The sequence below is a fragment of the Branchiostoma floridae genome, chromosome 11 (genome assembly GCF_000003815.2).
Source record: "Branchiostoma floridae strain S238N-H82 chromosome 11, Bfl_VNyyK, whole genome shotgun sequence".
Taxonomy (NCBI): Eukaryota; Metazoa; Chordata; class Leptocardii; order Amphioxiformes; family Branchiostomatidae; genus Branchiostoma; species Branchiostoma floridae.
In genome coordinates this window covers 5,024,151-5,047,344 of record NC_049989.1, presented here as the reverse complement: position 1 = coordinate 5,047,344, position 23,194 = coordinate 5,024,151, and the positions used below count along the sequence as shown (strand labels likewise).

The following is a 23,194-nucleotide window of genomic DNA, read 5'->3' as shown; positions in this document are numbered from 1 at the left end:
AGATTCTCTCTTGCTGATAACATCATGACAGTAATACTGGCAACACATAATGACCAGCAATTACTTTCTAAAAGCATACTTTTACTAATTTTGAGAAACTGATTTGATGGGTATCACATCTTGCAGTGTTCAAAATAATGTTAATAAGCATGAAAATGGCAACAATACATCAGATTTCTATATACAGGGTCCATACCATCTGTGTACAACAAGCTAAAAATATCTGTAAAGTTGACTATACAGCTGGCAGCAATGACAAGTTACTACCCGTAAAATGCCAGAGACATTCTATTCGCATGACTGAGTTGTCAATGCATCAACACTTCGCACATCTTAGAAGTCATAGGACTGTTGTTTCACTAAACTAAACCCAATTTTCAAGGGCATATTGCCAATTCAGTGTGCAATAGAAGCCAGTTAACTGCACAATGGATTACCGCACAGTTCTGTTCATTGTATGGAATCCCCAAATCCTTGGTGGTACGGAGTAGCTGGAAAACTTCGGTTTGTTGTACCCCCCGGATAATTGCACGAAATATACTGGCAAATGGTATGTGCAATTGTAAACGGCTTCTACTGTACATGAACTTATTGTATTGTAAACTATAATGGGATATCAAGCATAGCACATTTGAATATGAAGATGCAGTGGTAAAGCAAGGACGCAAAGCAGGATGAAGAGGCTAACAATAAATGCATTACACCTGCATTACTTCATTCTTTTTTTCACATCTCCAGCATTCTTTTACTGCTAGAATTAGATGGGTATTATGTTGTCAGATCCCTTTTTCATTGTATAGCTAGATATAGAAATATCTTAAATTTTTTGTAATGTCTTGCACACACCTGCTTGAAAAAGTCTCCATATTTCACTTCAAAACCTGCAAAAGACTTCCTTTCATCCTCCCAGTGTCAAGGATAGTGCTAAAATCATTTCTGTAAGCAGTGATTCTGGAAGGGTTAACGCACACCATATTCTAGTAACTGAAGGCAGATGGTCATGCCACGTTCCGAGCCGCTACTTGTGCATGGAATTAGTTACTGTAAATGCATTTAAGTTCGCTGGGATTTATTTTCGCAGTAGCGGGATAAATAGACTTTCGTGCTTTAAGTTAGCGCCATAGACTGTAGCCACATAATACAATAGATAAATGTTCACGGTGGTTTTAAGTTCGCGGTGAAGAGGCCACCACGAAAACCACGAAGGTAAAACTACCGCGAACAATTCTGCATTTACAGTATTCTCACTTACTACTGGACAAGAGACCTTAACACTCAATGAAAAGATTTGACCCATGGGTTATGAAAACAAAGTGAGGAAAGTATCCAGAACGATGAATGTAAACAGCAACAGTCAAGCATAGGAAATGATTGGAAGGTGCAGAGTTTTGGATAAGTTCAAATAAGGTGTTAAACTCAAAGCTTTCATAGGAAGACTCGACATGTCTATATGGTATTGGAAAGGACAGATATTTACTATGTTGTGCACATTGCATTTTATTACTGTACCATTTTGAATAGTTGTCTGACCATTTTGGTCTACTCATCATCAAAGCTTATTTCATGTGTAGAATTCCTTATGGGAAAAGTCAGAAATGTAGGTCAAAATCCAGTCTCTATAGATTGAGGATCAATGCAGAGGGGACACACCCAAAGATTGAGTGATTCACACACTAATTATCAGGTATTACCTGACATCACACTAGGGAAAAACATTGTCTGCATTGGGTGTGGCCAAAAAACTAGTACTCATTATTGTATCAAACTTAGGCCACACCAATTTAATTGGTTGGTTCTCGGAATCGCCGCTTCAAATTTTCCCAATTTGAAAAAAAAAAAAAATTCCGTTCAGTAAAAAAATCGTGCTGCAAAACTATTGTTCCCTTAGAGAAACAGAACGTCTGGAAAGTACCAGTGCATTTACTTTTTCTCACCCCCAAGTCCTTTGTTACCAATTGATTCATATCTTTTTTGTTGCAAAGTATATTTAGGAACAAATAAATCATCGTAAAATGAGATACACATGGGCATAACATAACGTAACAGAACCAGAAGTTCAGCTGAGCATGTGCTCTCTCTCACACACACTTTCACATGCAAATTTTCAATTGAAACACAGAAATCGGCACCCAAACAAACAACTCAATAAATCACAAATACTTTTTCACTTTTGTACCTCCATAGCCAACATGTTTTGATAAGCCTGAAATGCCAAAAGCCTTCCAAATGGAGATGAAAATGAAGTCGGAAAATGTCGGGCGGCCATCTTTCTTCTTTAAAGCCTGCAAGTCAAAAAAGCGCCCACACGCTGTTTGCAGTGGAACTGCAGATTTGGCTAGATCACAGTGATTGCATGTAACATTAGGTTTTTCTAAGGAAGTTTAATCAAACTGCATCTTAATTATTTGTCAACGAATAATTGTACATGTAACAAAAAGAGAGAATAAACCTATGGTTTTATACAACATGTAGTTCAGTACTTTGGCTTGTTCATGTATTTTGGGGGAGTGGAAGTATTTGTAATTTTGTTTCCAATTTGCACCAGTTGACCATGAAATGTATTTAGAGCCTTGGATAGACAGATTCAACTCAGAGAGCAAATATGTCTTCCAGCAATGGTATTTTATTTCTAGAGGCAAACTTAAATAATGTTTGTTGTTGTCATTGCATCTCTGTAAAAATACTATATTGGTCTATTTGAGATGTTTTGTGAACATTTCTGTTTACTGTAGCAACTGTACATAATTTAATGTATATTGTACAAATTTATGCCAACATGCAATTTTGCATGTAATTTTAACTGATTATTAATAATAACTATTTCTAGCACACGTATACCATGGGTTCAGGTCTGGACTAACCAGCCTGGACCTGAACCCAGACTTGTTGCAAGTTTTTTTTTTTTTTTTTCGCCCTGTCGCTTCAATTTTTTTAGGAAAAAATCCGAGAACCAACTAATTAAATTGGTATGGCCTTATCCATAAAATAATCCATTTCCAATGGTTCATTACTGGAATATCCTTATTCTTAACACTATCAACATCAAAATAATAACTTTATGTCTTAAAGAAAACACTTCGTTAAAATGCCCAAGGCAAAAAAGACACCTGTTAGGCACACACCAATTCATTTTGGTTGGTTAAATGTTTACTACCAATTTATAGAACAGAACTAATTCATGACTGTCATTTTGACAGGACCCTTCACTCAGTCTCATAAACTACAGTTTAAAAGACAAACAAAGGCAAGATTTTGGACAGAATCTTACTTTATTCTGTCATTAAAAGCATATGATGGTGTTACAGCAAACATATGAGTAGCTCTATACTTTCAAGTGACCACTTTATACACGACATTGTACACTTTTCTGTTGTCTAGGTTTTCCTTAATTTCTCTTCAGAACATAAAGTTATGGGCAAGCGTACGAGTATGGTCCTTAATTTTTGTCAGCGATCATCATCATCGTGTACATATTGAAGCATAGATTTCAGACACCAACAACTTTAAAGACACAAAGTGTCATATTTTCATCACCTCATACTAACAAACATATCTTAACCTGGCTGTTTTACAAAGCAGTTGAAAACAATTGTACTTGAATGTGTATTGAAGACATTACAAACAAACAAGAAAAGAAATAGCTATTTTGTTACATACATGTACTTTGTATTATTTTACAGCCTTCCCTTGAATACTGAAGCATAGGCAGACTATACAATTTCTGATGAGTGTTACCCAATGGTTTGTCAAATGATCATACATTACTGGACCAATTTCGGACATACATTTTTTTAAACCTCCCCCTTTGGTGTCATCAACTTTTTGTACATCTGTTTGAAAGTAAAGCCTTTGGGACTAAACAAACCGAACTGGAAAAAAAGGCTACTTAGTCAAACCTCTAGGGAATGTGAAGGTAGTATAACTTCAGTCGTCTACATCATCATCATCATCATCATCTCCAGCTGATTCCTCTGACTCCGGCGGCGTACTCGCTATTGGTTCCTCCTCCTCATCTTCGGACTTCTACAGATAAAAAAAAAGCAACTTGAAAAAGACTAGGTTGCTTCTATGGTCAATATGAACCATGCTGCCAGCATTTTGTCTTTTTTTTAAATCTTCAATATTGTTTTTTTTTTAGTAAAAACAATCTGATTTCAAATACAATGTATGCTAAACTGGAAGATCAAAATCATAACAAAGATTGAGAAGAATGTTTTTTCATCTTAGTAGAGTTTCGGGGAGACTCAAACAGAGACTCAAGTTTTGCTTCTACCCCTTTGTGGACTTGGTAGTTGAGATCCAAGAACAGAAAGCTACACATACTGTAATTCCTGATTTTTTCAGTGTACTTTTATGTTGACAGTTTTCACGGTGACGACTGTAACGTGAACATATCATTACTGACATAAAATAAATCGCCAACTTTTTTTACGCCTACCTACCACCACTGTGACCATTTAGTTCCAAGAACAAGTTAAATTTTCTCAGACCGTGAAAGTTCAGTGCCGAGAAGACAAAGGGAATAATAATACCTTCTTTGCCTTCTTTCCTTTCTTCTTTGGCTTCTTCTCCTTCTCACTGTCACTGTCGCTGTCACTGTCGTCACTGTCGCTGTCACTAGTGATGTACTCCTTACTCTTGTAGTTTGCTCCTGCACCAGCCTTACTGGGGCTTTTGGTGGGACTGGGCTTGGGTCGGCTGGACTTGGACTTTTTACTGAGGAAAAAAAGTTTTTAAAAACATTTTAAGGAAACGTTTTGTGCTGTTCATGATAGAAACTAGGTTAAACAGTGGGTAAAACACGCTATGCTAAATGTGAAGTTGTAGATTTTGAAAAAACAAAAAATGACATATTTGCTCTGGGGACAGCCAATCTAAATTGATAACTTTTTTTCTTACACACTCTCCCACCTTGTATTTCACTGTACCATTCAAAAATGAATATGCTGTCTATACTATGTTGACAGATATTACATATAGGGGATTTACATGTGCATATTAACATCTCATCCGAATATCCTTCATTTAGTTTTGTTAACAGAAGAAGAAAAGAATTTTGTATTTTAAAAAAAAAATCACCTTGCACCAAAGCACTCTATGCAGTTTAAGTTGTTAAAAATAGCAAGGAATTTGACAACTGCACCATATCAACAATGGCCAGAGCACTGTTTTGGTAAGACTCAATAAATCATGTGAACACCTGCTGGGGTGACAGAGTTGCCTCACAACATACTTGTTAGAAAGGACACTTTTGTTTTCAGCACTTTGTGTGTTGTAAACAAAGCGTTTGTTGATCTAATGCACTACGTTATTGTACAATGGGCTGAAACATTTTAATGTATGGTAGCTAATGGACTGAATAAAGTTTCCAAAGTTTCCACTTTTTGAAATTGAAGTCATTCTATCCAATTACAGTACACATCTAGAAGCGATAAATGGTTGACTACTGAACAAAAAACTAACATGGCAGCGACCATCAAATCCCACGACGTATAATTAAAAGGCCATCACACCAAAACACATCAATTTCCAGTTCTCTTGCATCCATCTTGAAATTAACTTGGAGGCACATGCTGCAGAGGGACTTTGGCCAATTGGGGATTAACCTTAAAGAAGTAGAAACCCTTGCCCAAAATTGCCCTGAATGGAGCCTGTTTGCTGCCCAATGTTTTACTAGTTAAAAGTTGCCTGTGCATCTATGCAGATGCTTAGGGTGGTGCCCATCTCCACTTCGAAGCCCTTGGGCCACACATTTGTGCAAGTCACTATAGCAGGGGGCTGGTCAGCTGGTAGTGATGTGTGTTTAACTTCCATGCTCTTCCTCATTAGTGCTGAGTGCTAAGCAGAGAAAGCAGCATGTCCCATTTTTAGAGTCTTTGGTATGACTCGGCTGGGGATCAAACTCACGACCTACGGAATGCAAGGCGAACACTCTACCCACTCGGCCATTGCACCAGATGTTTTACTAGACATGGGAGGATCTAAGTCTAAGTTTTGCATCCAAAAGAGCACATTCCATACGTCTTTTTCTCCGCCTGGTCGCTCTCCTCCCCCTCACTGCTCCCCTCCTCCTCCTTCCTGGCCTGGTACTCCTCCATGGCTGCCTTGTAGCGCTCCTTGTCTTCCTTGGCCTTTTGCTCCCATTCCTGCACGCAACAATTTATTAGGACTTGATGGGATATAATCTGTATCTCTGTTATATTTCATGATCATCTGACCAATTCCTCACTCATACCTTCAATGATAAGCATAAATGTTCAAATAAAAACAAAGTTGTACTGACTTATTACTCTACAACATTTTACACTATCTGCTACCATCAATTAAACTCCAATACTGTTTTCTATTACTGTAAATGCAGAAATGTTCGCGGTGGATTAATGTTCGCGGTTTTCGCGAACATAAATCCACCGCGAACATTTTTCTATTGTGGTATTAGACTGCAGTCTATGGTGTTACCGCGAACTTAAATCCACCGCGAAAAGTCCTTTTTCCCGCTACCGCGAAATTAAATCCTCGCGAACTTTAATGCATTTACAGTACCTTTGACGCATACGACTGGACATAATTTTTTCTACGCCTGAAAAGTTGCAAATTGTTTATATTTTTATTCCACAATATTGCTTTATAACCTATTTTGCAAGTGTTATTGTTTTGTAACCAATTTGCAAATGGTGGTAAACTTATTGCACCTTTATCCAGCAGTAAAAATTGTCTTTTTCTTCATTCTTTCTGCATATTTTTCATTGCTTAAACTGGTGGAAAAAATGTAATCTCAAAGCAGATCCTACGGTAGCATAAGATAGTATTAAAAGCTGCCAGAGGAGTGAAGCCGACCTACTGGCTGATGACTCCCTTTGGCCAGCTATACACCTTGGCCAGCTTTGATACTATCTTATGCCACTGGTAAATCTGCCTGGAGATTAGAAGAAATTTCACCCACCTCTTTGTCTGATGGACCCATCTCCCTCCATTTCTCCCCAGCGATTTTCCCAATCTCGCCGATACTGGCGTCAGGATTCTCCTTGCGCAGTTCACTCCTGGTGGCATTGAGCCACAACATGAACGCTGTCATGGCTTTCTTGGGGGCGTTAGGGTCTTTCTTCTGTCTCTTCTTACGCTTCTTTCCTCCATCCTGTAAAATGCAGTCTTTGGTCAAAGTTTGAAATGGAGACTGACAGGCGAACAATCAAAGCTAATGACTTTCCAACTTTCCCCCCTGAATATTATTTGCAATGATTTTATATACAATGTTTTAAAAAAGGGTGGAAAATGGACGTCAAACATCTAAATCCTACATATATAGTAGAGGGCTCATTCTTCAGCTAACCAAATTTATCGCACCACAGTCATCCCTCAGTAAGACATCTGGAGCAGCATAGTTCCAGTCTAAGAGCTTTTATTCGGCCTGCCAAAATCCCACATACATCCCCTTTGATTAAAGTCAAGTAAAATGACAATTTTGATAATCTTGAAAACACGTCTTTATCGCTTACCGACGTTCTCCTTCTCTTGGCAGGTTTACTCTTGGCCTTCTCCAGCTTCTTCTTCCTGCGCTCTTTCTTCTCTTCATCCTCCTCATCCTCATCGCTGGAGGAGATGGAGGCGTTACTGTCGTACTCCTCAGCCAGGTCACTCCCGCTGCCGTCTGGGTTAAAGTCTGCGTCCTCCTCTTCTACACAATAGAGAGATCAAGCATTGATTTACATATGACCCTTGAGATCAATTATTAGAGGCTTTGACACATTCAATTACATGTAATAATCAATTTTCAGATAGATGTACTTGTACTGAATTGTTTTGCCAGTTTACTCTAGTAACACTTGAGAAGAGTGATGGATGTCAATCAGAACATCCGGAAGTAAGTCTTCAATTTTTATCCAGTTGTCGAGATTGCATTGCCTTGGAATATTATTTACATTCATAAAACATTTTTTGAATTGTACATTCATGAATGCTATTTTGACTGCTACAATTTTACAATTAGAGAATCAATTTATCTATCAACATATTTCATGCTCTTACCATCATCAGAAGACTCATCATCGTCACTGATGCCCTCGGCTGCCTCAGCCTTGACCCTCTCCATGTAGGCGTCGTGCTGCCCTTCATCATCACTGCCCATCATGTCCTCATCATAGTTCACTGAGTCCTTCTGTGGACCGCATTGTAAAAGTTTTCATCAGCCAAAGAATAACAATTATTATATCATAGATTTTCTTGGAATCCTAAGAACTCATTGTCTTTATCACAGTGCTTGAGTTAGAATTTTCGGTAAGTGGCAAGTGCTTTAAGGTGTCCTTCTGTGGAATGCATTGTTCAAGTTTTCATCAGCCAAATAACACTAAAATATTGTAGATGTTCTTGAAATCCAAAGAACTCATTGTCTTTATATCAGTGCTTAAGCTTTAATTTTCGGGAAGTGGCAAGTGCTTTGAGGAGTCCTTCTGTGGAACACAACAATTCATCAGCCAAAAAAGAGTAACACTTAACATATTGTAGATGTTGTTGGAAATCAAAGAACTCACTCATTGGTTTATCAAGTAAGATTGCAAGTTTTCATCAGCCAAAGAATCATTTTTTTTAGTTCTTGGCCGTGCGGCAGAGATCTAAAAAAAAGCTAAAAATCTTAGTTTTCTGTTTAGTTACATGTAGCTGTTTGCATAATTAGTTGTCTATGCATATTGCAGTGTGCACATTTAACTGCTATCTCTTGGGCTATAGTTAAATTCTGTATATTTACCCAATCTAGATTTGCTGGAAGTTTCAAACAACGCAAGCACCTTTTGCCAAGCTGCATTGCTATAAATCAATTATATCAACTCACCAACTGGTTGAGCTGGATTATTGTATGCATCAGAGAGAAAATACTACCATTAATGTGTAATACCAGTAGACATAAGAAATATCATGGTAATTATGCATAACATCCATATTAAGAAAGTTACTCAAGCAACTAGATAAGTTTCACATGGTCAGACATTTTTTTAAATAGCTTCCATTTTATGTCAGTGGCTGAGGAAGACTTGAAAAAGACTTTTCTACTGTGTATATCATTAGTACCTACATGCCTAAGCTTCATCAACTTACATAATATAATATAATTTCTTTAAATTTGGGTCGACCTCATACAAAAGAAGCAATTACAGTGAGTGATCACAGTTTACAGTTGAGAATTAAAACTGGTTGAGATTGGCAGTAGAACTAGAAGTGTACTCACCAGGTTCTTTCCTCTGTTCTTGACTCTGAGTTTTTTGTTGGTGGTGAAGTCAAACAGTTTACCATACTCCTCCCTGTAATAAGATTATATTGTATGATTATATCACAGATCAAGATATTAATCCTATAGTCTCCGGCATTTCTAATGCCATTTAAAACTCATCATCATTATCGACATTAATCATCCAGTAGGAGGATCCATCGCTTTGTCTTTGTCTCTGTTTATGTATACATCACTGTATTTGTGTGTGCAATTGTAAATGGTTACTGAAATGAAATTTTGAAATACTGTAACTGAAAGCTGAGGAGACCTTATCAAGTAAGTAAGTAACCAAACAAGAAATCTTTTTAAAAAAGCTGTGCCTTGCCGCGTGGTAGGAATATCGTCAGGAAAAGGTAGGTCGGCACTTCAAGCCCGGCAAGGCAGAATGCTGTGCCTTGGCGTGCAGTAAGGATAATTTGCTTGTCTGCTAAATACGTATTATTAAAATTTTGACACTAGAAACCACGAAAATGAGAAAATCTTACGATTATATTTGAAAGGCAACACTCTGAAAATACAAATGGCATTCTGTGCCCATCATCAACCCAAAATACGATCTTTTTCACGTGTTTACGGTATAGGCCGCATGTAGCCAGTCACAAGTATGCAAATGAGCTAACTATATTTAGTACCATGCAAACACCGCATGTGACCATGTTGGAACACGTTTTCAGCTGTGTTTGCCGACGAATTCCTGCCGTTAGGGAGAATTTGCGGCCTCAAAACTGATATCACAAGTGAAGCGAAGTTATAGTTGTTGTTTTACTTTCATTATTTTGAAAGAACTTTGTAGCGTCATAGCGAGATCAACCGATATGTTTGGATGACATAGCGGCGCGGAAATATATGCTTCGACGGCGTGAATTTTGAGCAAAAATACCGCAGAATTATGGTTAGAAAACCCAAGGAGCTTTTATCCTTGGAAAACCCCACATTTTATTATTTCAGGGGTCCCTGGTCCAATTTAAAAGAAATAATAAGTGTACCGTCCAAAATAAGAACGTAGCGGGTGGATTCTGCGGCTGAAAAAAATAAACGTAACTGTTACCTAAACATGCACTCTTGAAAATGCAGACCAAAAAGTCCCAAAGGTGGGTTTTCATGGTTCTGGTCGCATGACGAAAATATTCTTATATCAAATGGATGTTATAAAAAGGTAAAAGGACAATTGAAAAAAAAAAAACTTTCACTAGGCGGGTTCGAACCGGGATCGGCAGTGTGGCGACTAATCACGCTAACCACTACGCCATGCTAACATTCACAGTTCCAACTTGTATTAACAGGTATCCAAATCTAAGGCATAACTTGAATACGTCCGTTCATTCCAAGATTCAAAGATTCTAATGTCTAATCCTCCGAAAAATGTCTAAACAACTGTTACTTATGTGAAAAGTTTGTAATGAGACGAGAGCCTGGCAAAATAATGTCGGGAAAGGCATGTTACAAGCTCTGATTGGCTGGCTGGAATTTCGGTGTGTCAATAGCCTGTTTAGGCTATAGGCACACTCAGTGTGTCAATAGCCACAGCGATATAACAAAATGATCCTAAATATTATCTATTGCGACTTCTCGTGTGACGTTTTGAGCTGGCGCTCTCCTAAACTCACGTTAGCGTTTTGCTGCGGTCTCGGAAGGCCTCTCCAACGTTTTGATGACGTCATGGCTACTTATATATTCACATACAATTTATTAGCCTGATTTGGAAATTGTTTCATCTTTATGAATAGCTAATGCAATTCTTGTTGCGAGATAATGCACTTGATTTTATGTCACTCCAAATGAATTTGGAATTTTACCATACAAACGCTTCATTTATTCAATGTAACCAAATATTAAATGCTTTTAGAACCGACCGCAAACAGAAACAAATACGTAAAATGGACGGTTTAAAATTCAACAGGGATGTACCATTGTCTGCCTGAGCCGTCAAACTTGTCCATGAGAAAGGCGATTTGGAAGGGCCTTTGAAAGGGTCTTTGGAAGAGCAAGGTTAACAGGTCCGTCCGTCCGTCCAAGGAAGAAAGCTGGCGTAAAGCCTTGCCTGGCGGCAAGGCAAAAAATCCTCCCTTTAGAACAAAATGTCGAAACAGGCTCTGTCAGACTGTGTAGATCTACTTCTGACAAAGTGGCATCACTGAATTCTGTGTACACAGTTCCCGATGACACAATAGAATTTGTGTGGAACTCACTTTTCGATACTGCTGAACGTGTACGTGGTTCCTGACTTGGTCTCGATCTCAAAGTCAAACGTCCTGTTGCTGGCCACGCCTCGAGCAAAGTTCACGCACGAGATCTCGTCGAAGCGCAGGTGGATCGGCGGCTTGTGCACGTAGATGAAGCCCCTCTCCAGGGGGTACAGGAACCCTGCACCAGCCTTGTGAGAACAACTGACAGCACTGGTGCCAGAGTTGCTGAAATGGCAGGGAGTTCATTTTATTGTTAATACATGTATTGTTAATCTTAAGTCATCTATCATTGCACATTCCTTGACAAAGACTGGAGTTAGACAGCTCAAAATTGCTTTTAAGTCTATGTCCGTCACTGACGAAAGATGGTGGATGCCACCTGAAATGTCTGACCGTTTCCAAAATAATACCCAGTTGCTTGAGTAACTGCTTTTTGGCGTCTCTTATTACCTGGATGTCTAATTTTCATTGACAGTTAAACTTAGCTTCAGAGATATGTATGATGATTTACATGTTCTTTTGTGAGACATCACCATGCAGTTTTGTCTATAACTGCAGGCTACCATGAAGACACCAGGACAATAGGTATTGAGGTCAATAAAAGCATGTTTTGCACTAGACTATGCTTTGAAATGCAACAAGACATCTCCCTACCCCTTGAAGCTCCCAGGAACTGTGATCTTCCTGTTGACCATGGACTTCATGACTCTGCTGACGATCTCGTACACGGGACCTGACATCTCCTTCTGAAGCTTCCCCTCAAACTTATCCGCACAGTCCTCCCTGGAACAAAATGCCACACTCCTTAAAATTAAACACTCTCCTGCACAGTAACAGTATACATATACATGTACTACACCAAGTCCATAAATAAGTCTAATAATTTGTTGGAATTGTGGTAGAAAATCACACAACGGAATAATTTGAATGTCCAAATGGTACAACAAAGAACAATGTTAAGTTTTCAATATTTAAAAAAAAAATGCCAATCTTTCTTTATTCTGTAGTGCAAACAGGCCCATAGTAAAAACATACTATATAAGACACACAACATAAAAACATAGACACATAAATACATTGCACTCTATCATGTACGTCTATGCGTAGTAAGCGTCTCCAGAGGTTTCTGAAATATTTGTTACAGTAAAAAAAAAAAGAATCTGTCTTGAGGACCATCTTAATGACCATCTTGAGAATGAATGGCAACTTTCTAATATATTACACCAAGCAGCAATTGTTGTTGTTTTTTCTACCATGAGATCTTCAGGGCACTCACTCTGACAGGCTGAGCTCCAGGGTCATGTCCTCCTCCTTGCTGAACTGCAGGATGAGGAAGTGGTATCTGGTCTGGCCTTGCTTAATGGGTGGATCCAGGCTAACCTGGGGAGCAAAAAACATCACATCTATGACACTAAGCTTCCGTTTGGAGCCAAAAGCTCACCCGGCACTTTTCATCATCTGACTCATTCGTTTTGTCGCATGATGAAACGCTGTGGCTTTGATATGATCATTGGAAATTAAGACAGATTACACGGATAAAAGGGATAAAAGAATGATAATAATATTATACTAAACTAGAATTAGAATCAAATCTGTGCAAGTGACCACCTAAACATATGGACCATCTGGGAAATCTGTGCAAGTGACCACCAATACATATCGACCATCTGGCAAATGTGACCACTTTTTTAGGGATACTTAAATATTTTTTCCCATTGACACAAGTATTAAGAATTCTGTCAATACTGATCACTTTTCTACATAGGCCAATTCCACCTGTCTCCTTACTATTCTTCTTGTGCGTATCACAGAAAGTCATTTCAGCTGATGGATACTGCTTGAAAAGACAAGTCCAACTGAACACTAAAGCCTTTCTTGTAATTGCAGTCAAAAGTTGCAGAAATGTTGAGCAGGTGAGTAAAAAATATTTACTTTAAAATGTAAGATTTTCAACATGGACTCACCACAAAGAACATTTGTCGCTGGTCCTTGTGCGGAAGAAGGAAGAGACGCAGGACTGTTGTGTACGGCAGTTTGTAGTCAAATGTTTTTCCATGGAGATGTAGGAAGGTGGGGTAGATACGCACATCATATCTGCCTCTGTGGACACAAAATATCAACCATTATTACCCTACAAACGTCAGTTTTAAACAGCAAAGAACAAGTTAATGCAAAGCTTGCTCACATTTACAAGAAATATGTTTGGTCATGTTCAGATGCCATATTATTATTAACACATACAAAAAAGATCACAAAGACATAAGAGTTTGAAGAAGCAGTAACCTTGGTGTAAGACACTGGAGTTCCTTGAAGATACAGATGGCATCTCCAGTGGCCTGGATGATGTCTGCCTTGTCCATCACATTATCATGGAAAGCCTAGAGAATTCGGACAAAAAAGTTAATCTTTGTTCCTATGCCTTATGACAGTTATGACGGACGTATAACTGCTTAACTTTAGAACAAACTTGTGTCATATATTCCTCTTCTTCTTGCTCTGGACCTATCATGCTCCAAATTTGTATGACTTTGACATACAGCCAGCAAAAAAGAAAATCACCACACACCATCTAATTTAACTAGAGTACTAGGGATTCAACCTAAGATGATACAAAGAAATTTTCATTTTTTAAGTACTCGTCACATAACATACAAATCAAGCATCACATAAAGACTATATACTAATAAAAATGTACATCACCTGGACAGGATCTACATCTGGGTTGTCCTGATTGGGTGGTACGTAAAATCTCATCTCCATGAGCGACACGTCCGCATCATCGTTCTGGTGGAACTCCAGTGCAACCTCGTTCTTCGACGTGGCGCAGTGCGACACGTTACCCAGCGGGATCTCAAACGCAGACATGTTGTCAATGTCAAAGGACAGCAAAGGGCCTGGAAAACAGAATATATATAATATATTTGGGAAAAACTGTGACTGTGACATTCTTGCAGATAGATACAATACAGCATGTGAATACAGGATCAGGCTACTCTATTTTTTTTCTCTGGAAAAGGTCAAGATCCTGAAGACAACAGATGACATAGGAAAAAAATTGTATTTGCCTGCATTCCCCCTTTTTGAATTGTGTGCCAAGGTAAAGACCTCCCCCTTTGACTCCCCCTTTGTATTTACATGTCTAACGGTTGTATCTGCGTTTCGTACCTTTGAACTTGGCTGTACCCCAGTTCCAACCTTTGACTGACAGCTCCTTCTCCTCAAGCCGCATTTTGTAGTTCTTGTTGATGAAGTCAGACAGTTTGTCAAAGTCCTAACAAATAAAAAGAAACAAACCCAACCTGTTTAGAAATAGCCAACACTAGTATTAGAGTAGAATATTGTCTATAACTGTTCATTGTCTCCTATGTTTATACCATGCACTTGCAATTAGCCCTCGGGCATGAACTTACAAATAAACTTTAATAATATTTAAGAATCGGCCAGTAGTATTGTATTTATTCATTAGGTAACTTGTAGGGCCTTGTACCTAAGCAAAGGGTAAGATGTAATAATAATAATAATAATGATAATAATATCGGGTGTATTTTGCAGCCAGTAGGTACCCAAAGTGTGGGTAATGAGGCTGTTTAACGTGGTCGAGGCACCTCCTAGAGCACGGGACCCCTATTTTACATCCCTCCCTGAAAACAATTTCATGGAAAGCTTTGTGAGGCTACAGCAATCCGGACGTCCTTGGTTGGTCCCCCATCCAAGTACTGTCTGGACCACACGTTGCTTAACTTCCGAGATTGAGGTATAAAGCTACTTACAACACAGCACTACTTAATGTCTTTCCGCCAAAAGTCTTCAAGAAAATTTCACTTACTGACTCCTTGAATCCATCGTATTTGAAGACGGCTCCAGACTTGAGGCCCACCTTCAGCTCGTAACCTCTGGCCACCCGGAACCAGTGTGTCAAGTTCAGGTCAGTGCCCGACAGGTTGTCAACCTTTCCCGTCTTGTTGTTCTTGAAGACGATTCCCTGCTTACTGATCCGAAGTCTGCCATCGTACTAGTACGAAATGTGAAAGTGTAATGAAGAAGTGTGCACTTTTTACATATTGAAAACAAACATGCCTGTACTGTACATAGGTTAAGTGTTTTATGATCCAACTTTTGGATCAAAAGTTCCATCACATTCATAGCCTAGCGCCCAGTAGTGGTATCACTTGAGCTAAATAATAATTCAGGTAAATAACAATATGTACACAACTGAAAAGAGGTGTAAGTGTTGCAGAGGCTCTACATAATTTTTACCTGCAGTACACCTTTGCTAACTACTTAATAATGCACGTATGATCAGATGATAAAAATCATATAGTACCTCAGAGACTTCCTTTCACAGTTATGCCCCCCTCCCCACTATTTTTTTCTTTTTCAAAATAAGTAATGTTAAATGCTGTCATGATTTCTTGTCCTTTGTTCTACAGAGAAACAAAACATGTAGACTACTGGTTAAATGTATTGTTGGAGCAATAATTTGTTAACTGTGCAGTTTAACTAAGGCAAATTTGCTATTAATCTGGATAGAAAAGAGTACGGAACAAAAAAAGCAACATGTGAAAACAAAATCACCTACCATGGCGCCTTTATTTTCCTGGTAGATTTGGTCGAATTCCAGGGTGTCCCCGGACATCTTGCTTCTATAGGTTCTCTTCCACCTACACTATCACAAAATGGGCCTAGAAGTTCACTGGCTATGCGTTAATGTGATATTTTAGGCACCTTTTCTCGATGTCGCAGCGTGTAAAATTCCGGCTTTCAAATCACAAACATGGCGGGAAAATGTGCCGCGGGTCAGAGGTTATAACGTGGTGCACGATGGGATATAATTCAAATTTGGCGCTGTGCATCCTGGGATTAAGTTCAAACTTTGTCGTCTGCTACTGAAGACATGTCAGATCCAGAAGTTGTTGTCTCTGCCCCGGGAAAAGTCATCTTGTTTGGAGAACATGCAGTTGTTTATGGAAGGGTAACTATCTTATACTCTTTTAGATCGAGAAAAATTACGGTGTACCTCACAGAGTGGGGAAATATCGTGTGTCACGAGGAAACTTCCCCATGCCCCCCTCCCCATGTGTTGATCACACCACCACATCACCTGATCATGAGATCTAGAAGGGCTCGAAATACCATATAGATACTTTCTATCTGTTTTCCACAATATGTGATTCAAATGTCCGGGCCTGTAGTATTCAGGTTACAGCTAGTATGTCAAACCCTTGTTTAGAAGGTAATGTTACTGTAAATCTTGAAATAATATTCACAGTGGCTTGATTTTTGCAGTGACCTCTCCAATTCCTGACACAGCGAATTGCATTTCCAATGTACTTTAAATGCAGAAATGTTCGCGGTGGATTAATTTTCGCGGCGAGCACTTTACCGCGAAATTAAATCCACCGCGAACATTTTTCTATTAAGGTATTTAATAGACTGCAGTAGGTGGTGTTACAGCGAAATTAAATCCACCGCGAAAAGTCATTTTTCCCGCTACCGCCAAATTAAATCCCCGCGAACTTAAATGCATTTACAGTATTACATATACTACTGTACTACAGAATAATGTTTTAACCACAAACTTTAGACAAAGCAAAAAACATCCTTTCCCCTTCTACCATGAAATTAAGTCTAGGCAAAAATAAATGATTTTACAGTAATTGCATTAGCACACACTGGTATTGAGCTTATATGTTTGTTACTCCACAGAAAGCCATTGCTTCCAGTCTGGACCTGCGTACACACCTGGAGGTCCACTTGTTACCTGACAGTACCTCAGTGACCCTGGAGCTTCCTGACATTCACCTGTCCAAAACATGGCAGATGGCAGACCTCGCAGCTGCTCGACCAACAGGTGTGGAATGTGGTCATCTGACACATGATCTGGATAATTCAGACCTTAACCAAATCAACCCAATCAATTTGGCCAACACCTTAGTCTACTTGCCCCAACAACTGGTCAACTCAGCCCAACATCCTGATCAACTTCTTTCAACATCCTTGTCAGCTTGGCCCAACACCCTGGGCAACTAAGCCAGAGTTAGGGTGTTGAGCCAAGATGATTGGGGTGTTGGGCTGAGTTGGTCTTATACACCATTTGCAGAGTTGGTAAAAGGCTGAAGCCTCTGACATCCCTTTACACAGTAACCAGACTTTTATTCAATTTAAAAGCCATGTTTGAAAACAATTACATGACAATGAAACAGTGGTTGAAAATTGAGCACTACCATGTTAACCAATATCTACTATTTTCACCTTAATAGAGGATGACTGTTTTCTTCTTTATTCTGTGGTATATATTCCCTTACGATGTAGATGTTGACCTCAAGAATCCAAGTCCTCCCAGTGACCAGTACTTAGCAGCGTTACACAGACTGGCAGGGACTGATGCTGACAACACAGACGCCAGGAGCCTGGCATTGCTGGCCTTCTTGTACATGTATACATCCATTCACGCAACAGCAAGGTACATGTATACATTGATTCATGCAACAACAAGGTACATAGAATACTGATACAGCTGCATCTATAGTATGCATTCTGCAGAATATGCTGAGTGGGAATTTTCTTAGATGTTCCAGTCTAGAGGCATTTTAATGTCATTGTAATGTCATTTTGACCTGCAACTAAAAACAAACATTTTTTGCTGGTGGCATCCCTCTAGTGTTTGTTTCAATTGCAAAATGTATTTGAAGTCAACAGTAGAGGCTCTGCTGGAATATTTGTCCTTCCTTGCAAGGAGTGTAAATAGAAAGTTTTTAAAGGAAAGGATGAGGTAAGAACTTGACTCCATGTACAGAGGAATGCACACCCGGGTCACTAACATCTAAAAAAGGCCTGAAAGTTGCCATGTGGTACTACCCTAGAGCTGAGATTAAAATTGACCTTACACATTCTTTTTATGGTTAGGTGGCATCTGTCCTTCTCCCCTGAAGGTTTTGCCATATATACTTAGTATCAGTCTGTTATACTTATAGTTTATACTCTCAAGTCACTCCCTTATTAGCCCTGAACTTTCTGTAAATGGACAGCAGTGCCTAGCTTGTGTTTCAATGTCACTTTGAAAGTTATGGTCAAAGAACAAGTTTTAGATCAAACCTCTAAAACTTCTGAAGCTGAAATGACCCGAAGCCTATTTCACTTTTGTTCAGGTTATGTAACAAAATTAGAGGACAGGTCAAAAGTTTGTTGGTATTAAGGGCTTTACTTTTTGTGTGGAAATAGCATATAAAGCCTTTATGATAGAATTCTCAAGGTTCTATATGTGTCCATGTCTTTCCCCTTCAGGAGATGTCCCGCAGGAAGGTTTCATGCATCGTCCCAGCTGCCCCCAGGGGCGGGGCTGGGCTCCTCAGCAGCCTACTGTACAGCACTGGCAGCCGGGCTCCTAACTATGTGTGATGTCATAACCAGGCAGGAAGGTAGTGTCCTCATCCCTCAGTGTCAAACTTTATTTGCCTAGCAATATCAGTTGTATAAAGGAATGATTTCAGTGAACTATGTGGTACTGTAAATGCAGCGTTGGCGGTGGTTTTACATGGTTGCGGTTTTCGCAATGGCCACTTCACCGCGAACTTAAAGCCACTGCAAACATTTTTCCATTATAGTATGTGACTACAGTCTATGGTGCTACCGCGAACTTAAAACCACCGTGAACACTCCATTTTCCTGCTACCGCGAACTTAAATCCCTGTTAACTTAAATTCAACTTTTTTGTATGCAGGAAAAAATGGTGCCGACACAGCGTGGTGTAAGGATGACCTGGAGGTGATCAACTCTTGGGCCTTTCAAGGGGAGAGGCTTATCCATGGCAACCCCTCGGGGATTGACAACTCTGTCAGTACATTCGGTAAGGGATTGAAAACTTGGGATCAGGTTTTTGATACCAAATATGTTAGTTTTGACAGGAAAGCAAAGCAGAGCATGACATGTAACAATTCAGTCATGTATAAAATGCCTGCTGTTCTTCTGTGACATATTATTTGTCGAGGCAGCTTGAACAGTGACATTTGGCATATGCTCTTTATGCCAAATGTTATGGTTTCAAAAAGAATGATCCCTGTGTAATGCCTAACAATTGTCAAGAAGGCAAGCATCTTCTAAGCAATAAGAGTTTTCAAGATGAATACTTATCATAGAATATCACCTCAAAACTTTCAGGTGGTGCAATCAGCTTTAAGAGTGGGGAAATATCTGCATTCAAAAGGTTTGTCCAACTCTTGTCTGTCATTTTCAATCACATATCAAATGTATCTAATTTGATATTGATTGGTGGAAGTTTAACTTCTGTAGCAATATTGAAGTAATTAAGCTGTACTATCCAACACAAAAATTGGACTCACCCAAATTTTCGACTGAACAGCACCAGCCTTTGTCTCTGTAGCAATATGTTTGTTTTACTTTCCAGTGTTGCCCAGCTAAAAATACTGCTAGTCAACACCAAAGTTCCACGTAGCACCAAGGTACTGGTACAAGGTGTTCGGGATAGATATAACAGGGTAGGTATAAAAATATAATGTTACTTCAGACACATACATTTTGTACAAAGCTAGCCTGAGTACCATCCTCCATAGTGACCACTGGCTCACTACTTTCAATTGCTAACCACGGAGCAAGTGAAAGTAGTGAGCCAGCGGTCACTACAGAGGATGGTGCTCAGGCTAATACAAAGCGATGCACAATGAAAGACCACAGCAAAGAAACATGACCAAAATCAACACTTACCCAAATACCAAATATCATTGCAATCACATTCTGTAGATGTAGTGTTCATGCCCCCTGTAGTGTCCGTACCCTTGCTGTGTCCATATCCCCCCATTTTAGGTTTATTGCAAAATTATGTTAAAACATGCTACTGGATTTTTACAAATCTTAGTCTTATCACTATGACAGTTTAGCGAGAGCTGTCTTGCATGTACTATTAACCCCCATTTAAACAATGGCTCATCTATGGGCTTCAAGACCATATATTTTAGCTTTCAACGTCTGACCTTTTCATTTCCCCAGCTGCCAGCCATTATGGAGCCTGTACTGAACTCCATAGAGGAGATATCATGTACATGTGAAAAGGTGTTACAGGAGTTGGGCAGTCCTACTGTGGAAATAAAAGAAAACACTCAGGGGAAATACTACCAAGTTCTTGAGGTAAGGGTTCTAAAATAAAAGTACCTTTACACCTAATCACAAAGTGTTATTTTTTCAAGCAAGGACAGACAATAGATAGTACTGGTTGATAGATGATAAATAATTCAAATGGATCAAACTACATTTATTGTGATGAATACATTGTAGATAACTGTGACACCATTATTGTAAATGTGACGATTTCTTGGTGGCAATCTTGCAAACATGCTGTGTATTTTCCCCATAATACAAGTTTTAAAAAATCATGCTGACATCTAACACCTAATTTTCTATAGGAGCTGGTAGACATTTGCCAGTGCTTGCTGAATGCCATTGGTGTGGGGCACCCATCTCTGGACAAGGTTTCCTCCATCACTTCTAAACATGGACTACACTCCAAACTCACAGGTGCAGGGGGCGGAGGGTGTGCACTGGTGCTGCTCAGGCCAGGTTGGTATTCTAGTTCATTGTTACAATCTACATGTAGTACTATCTACATGAGCACATTACTGCAAAGTAAGCATATGAGTGCCAGTTTAGAACCTGGTGCCATGGCTCGTGAAACCATCTTTCGAGGAGCAAACAGTGCATAATCATTGTGATTGTATATGTCAGGGTAGAGACTCCAATTTGGGAGAATCAGAGATTCTGCCGGTATTGGTCCCAATCAGGGTTACTGTCAACAGATTCTTGGATCGGGATCTCTACCTGTGGAATCTCCGATCCTACCAGATTGGAGTCCCTGACACATATATATATTGTAATGTTTGCTTTGTTTGCTTCTCAACAATCATTTTTCACGCAGGCCATGGTGCCAGGCTCTGAACTAGCTGTCGTGTTCCCTTTAATGTCACAGACAGAAATTAACTTGATTACCTTGTGACAGAAATCAAGAACTGAGAGTATAATTTGTAAAGTTTGATGTTCAATCACATGACAAGGATGTATACATGTATTTTGTTCAAACATCTTTGTCCATTAGATTATACTTATATCAATTCTAAATTATGCTTATTTTTCATGGCAGCTTTCTTTACATCAATTTACCAGGTCTTCCTTGTGTCATTTCAGACACTGCTGCAGATGTTATAGACAAGGTGACAACAGAACTGAGGGATTGTGGGTTTGATGTGTGGGAGACAGCTATCGGTGCTAGGGGAGTGTCACAGCACAGTTAGCCAAACTAAGCACAATGATTATCAAAATTTTATTGTAAATCATGACAAGGGCTAGAATCTATCTTGGTAAAAACTAAAGTCAAACTCAAATCAAAGTCAAAACATTCCACTGAAGACTTTTAGATCTGTTTTCATTCTGTACTTGATAATTCCTTGGAATATAAATTATGTGATCCTGTAAGTTTCCAAAGGAATCATGTCTAATGTGGAAATCCTCTTGACTGTGTCACAATGATTCTAGTAATTCTATACTATTTGAAACGGCATGGATAATATATATGAATAAATGTGTATACGTACAATTGGAAACAAGCCTATTTTTATGTCTCATTGCCTTTCAAAGGGATTGGATCAGTATGTTGAGTAATCCAGCATTCACACTCCCTTTGGTCATCTCAATATTAAAGTTCCAACAATCAAAGAATTCATGATAATTCTGTGTGTTTAAAGAACAGACTGTCAAGAGGTTTGTCTGAATTTTTACTATGTCATCCTTGCTGTAACAACTAACTTGTATTGTGCAATACATGTATAATAGAATGCTGTTTTCTTACTGTATAATACATGTACAAGCTATAGCTATGGATTAGAAATAAGTAGGTAAGGATGTACAGTGTTTGGCTGCAATGATTTCAAGTGAGATTAGATAGATGACTAAGGAATTAATCATACTGTACATATACCTCCTGTGGCTGTGAACCAATTTTCATGCAGCTGGATGTAAATTTTTAGTTTCAAAGTCAACTGAGCAAGGATGTACAATGCTCAGCTGCAAAGATGTCAAGTGAGATTAGATAACTAAGGGTTTCATCATACATGTACAAAATTTTAATGTACCCCCTATAGCTCTGAACCAATTATCATGCAGCTGGATGTAACGAAGAAGCATATAAATGATGTTTTTGTGTTGTCCCTAGTTACTGTTGTCCCTAGTTACTCTCTTCCGCCTCTGTGTGTGCCTGTTCCTGCCTGTCTAGCCTCTGTTGGATCCACTGACAGTTAGGTATAGTTACACAGCTGTGTGCTCGCCTTACAGGCTCTGCCTGCCATCCAATCCTCACCCACTTGCCTTTCGTACTGTCATATGCCTGGGTGAAAAGAAAGATCACATTTTGTCCATAAGATATCCTATTTTTGCTATTCTAATTCCTGCATGGATATGGATGTTGTTATGTAGTTTTTTAAGTATGGATGTCACAACTAGGTAGATTTTATACATTTTTTTCTGTTATCCAATACAATATTGCTAACATCAACTTACATGGCTGGCTTACTCTATCGTACATGTCCCATACAAATATAGGCAAATCAAATAATACCACTTAAAACCATAGACAAATAAAACGTAAACAGATATGTAATAGATAGATGATGGGCGTGGCTTGATTATGTGAAAATAGGGGTTGTTCCAACCACAAGGGTGATCCTTTAACACCCTAGGCGAAGCC

At 39.0% G+C, this 23,194-nt stretch overlaps 3 protein-coding genes across 4 annotated transcripts in view; 1 reads left to right on the top strand and 2 right to left on the bottom strand.

The window, feature by feature from the left end:
• Nucleotides 1-3,250: 3,250 nt before the first annotated feature.
• LOC118425851 (FACT complex subunit SSRP1-like) lies at nt 3,251-16,197 on the bottom strand. The gene is made up of 16 exons (XM_035834965.1): nt 16,028-16,197; nt 15,275-15,460; nt 14,614-14,719; nt 14,149-14,342; nt 13,732-13,826; nt 13,413-13,548; nt 12,725-12,828; nt 12,103-12,231; nt 11,452-11,673; nt 9,221-9,293; nt 8,026-8,155; nt 7,497-7,675; nt 6,944-7,135; nt 6,022-6,146; nt 4,533-4,716; nt 3,251-4,023 (listed from the first exon to the last, which is right to left on the bottom strand). The coding sequence occupies exons 1-16, from the start codon at nt 16,082-16,084 to the stop codon at nt 3,925-3,927; spliced, it is 2,211 nt and encodes a 736-aa protein (XP_035690858.1). The 5' UTR covers nt 16,085-16,197; the 3' UTR covers nt 3,251-3,924.
• An 86-nt stretch (nt 16,198-16,283) lies between these two features.
• On the top strand, nt 16,284-22,475 carry LOC118425852 (mevalonate kinase-like). The gene is made up of 10 exons (XM_035834966.1): nt 16,284-16,420; nt 17,155-17,299; nt 17,761-17,911; nt 18,733-18,866; nt 19,169-19,294; nt 19,606-19,651; nt 19,853-19,943; nt 20,452-20,589; nt 20,865-21,018; nt 21,640-22,475. Exons 1-10 carry the CDS (start codon nt 16,343-16,345, stop codon nt 21,744-21,746), a joined length of 1,170 nt encoding a protein of 389 aa, XP_035690859.1. The 5' UTR covers nt 16,284-16,342; the 3' UTR covers nt 21,747-22,475.
• Nucleotides 22,476-22,667: 192 nt separating this feature from the next.
• Nucleotides 22,668-23,194, bottom strand: part of LOC118425849 (kelch-like protein 21) — a 5,033-nt gene continuing 4,506 nt past the window's right edge. For both annotated transcript variants that reach the window (XM_035834963.1, XM_035834964.1), the window contains exon 5: nt 22,668-22,834. In XM_035834963.1, coding sequence (XP_035690856.1) covers nt 22,676-22,834 — 159 coding nt within the window. In that variant the 3' untranslated portion in view covers nt 22,668-22,675. The remainder of the gene's footprint in view (nt 22,835-23,194) is intronic.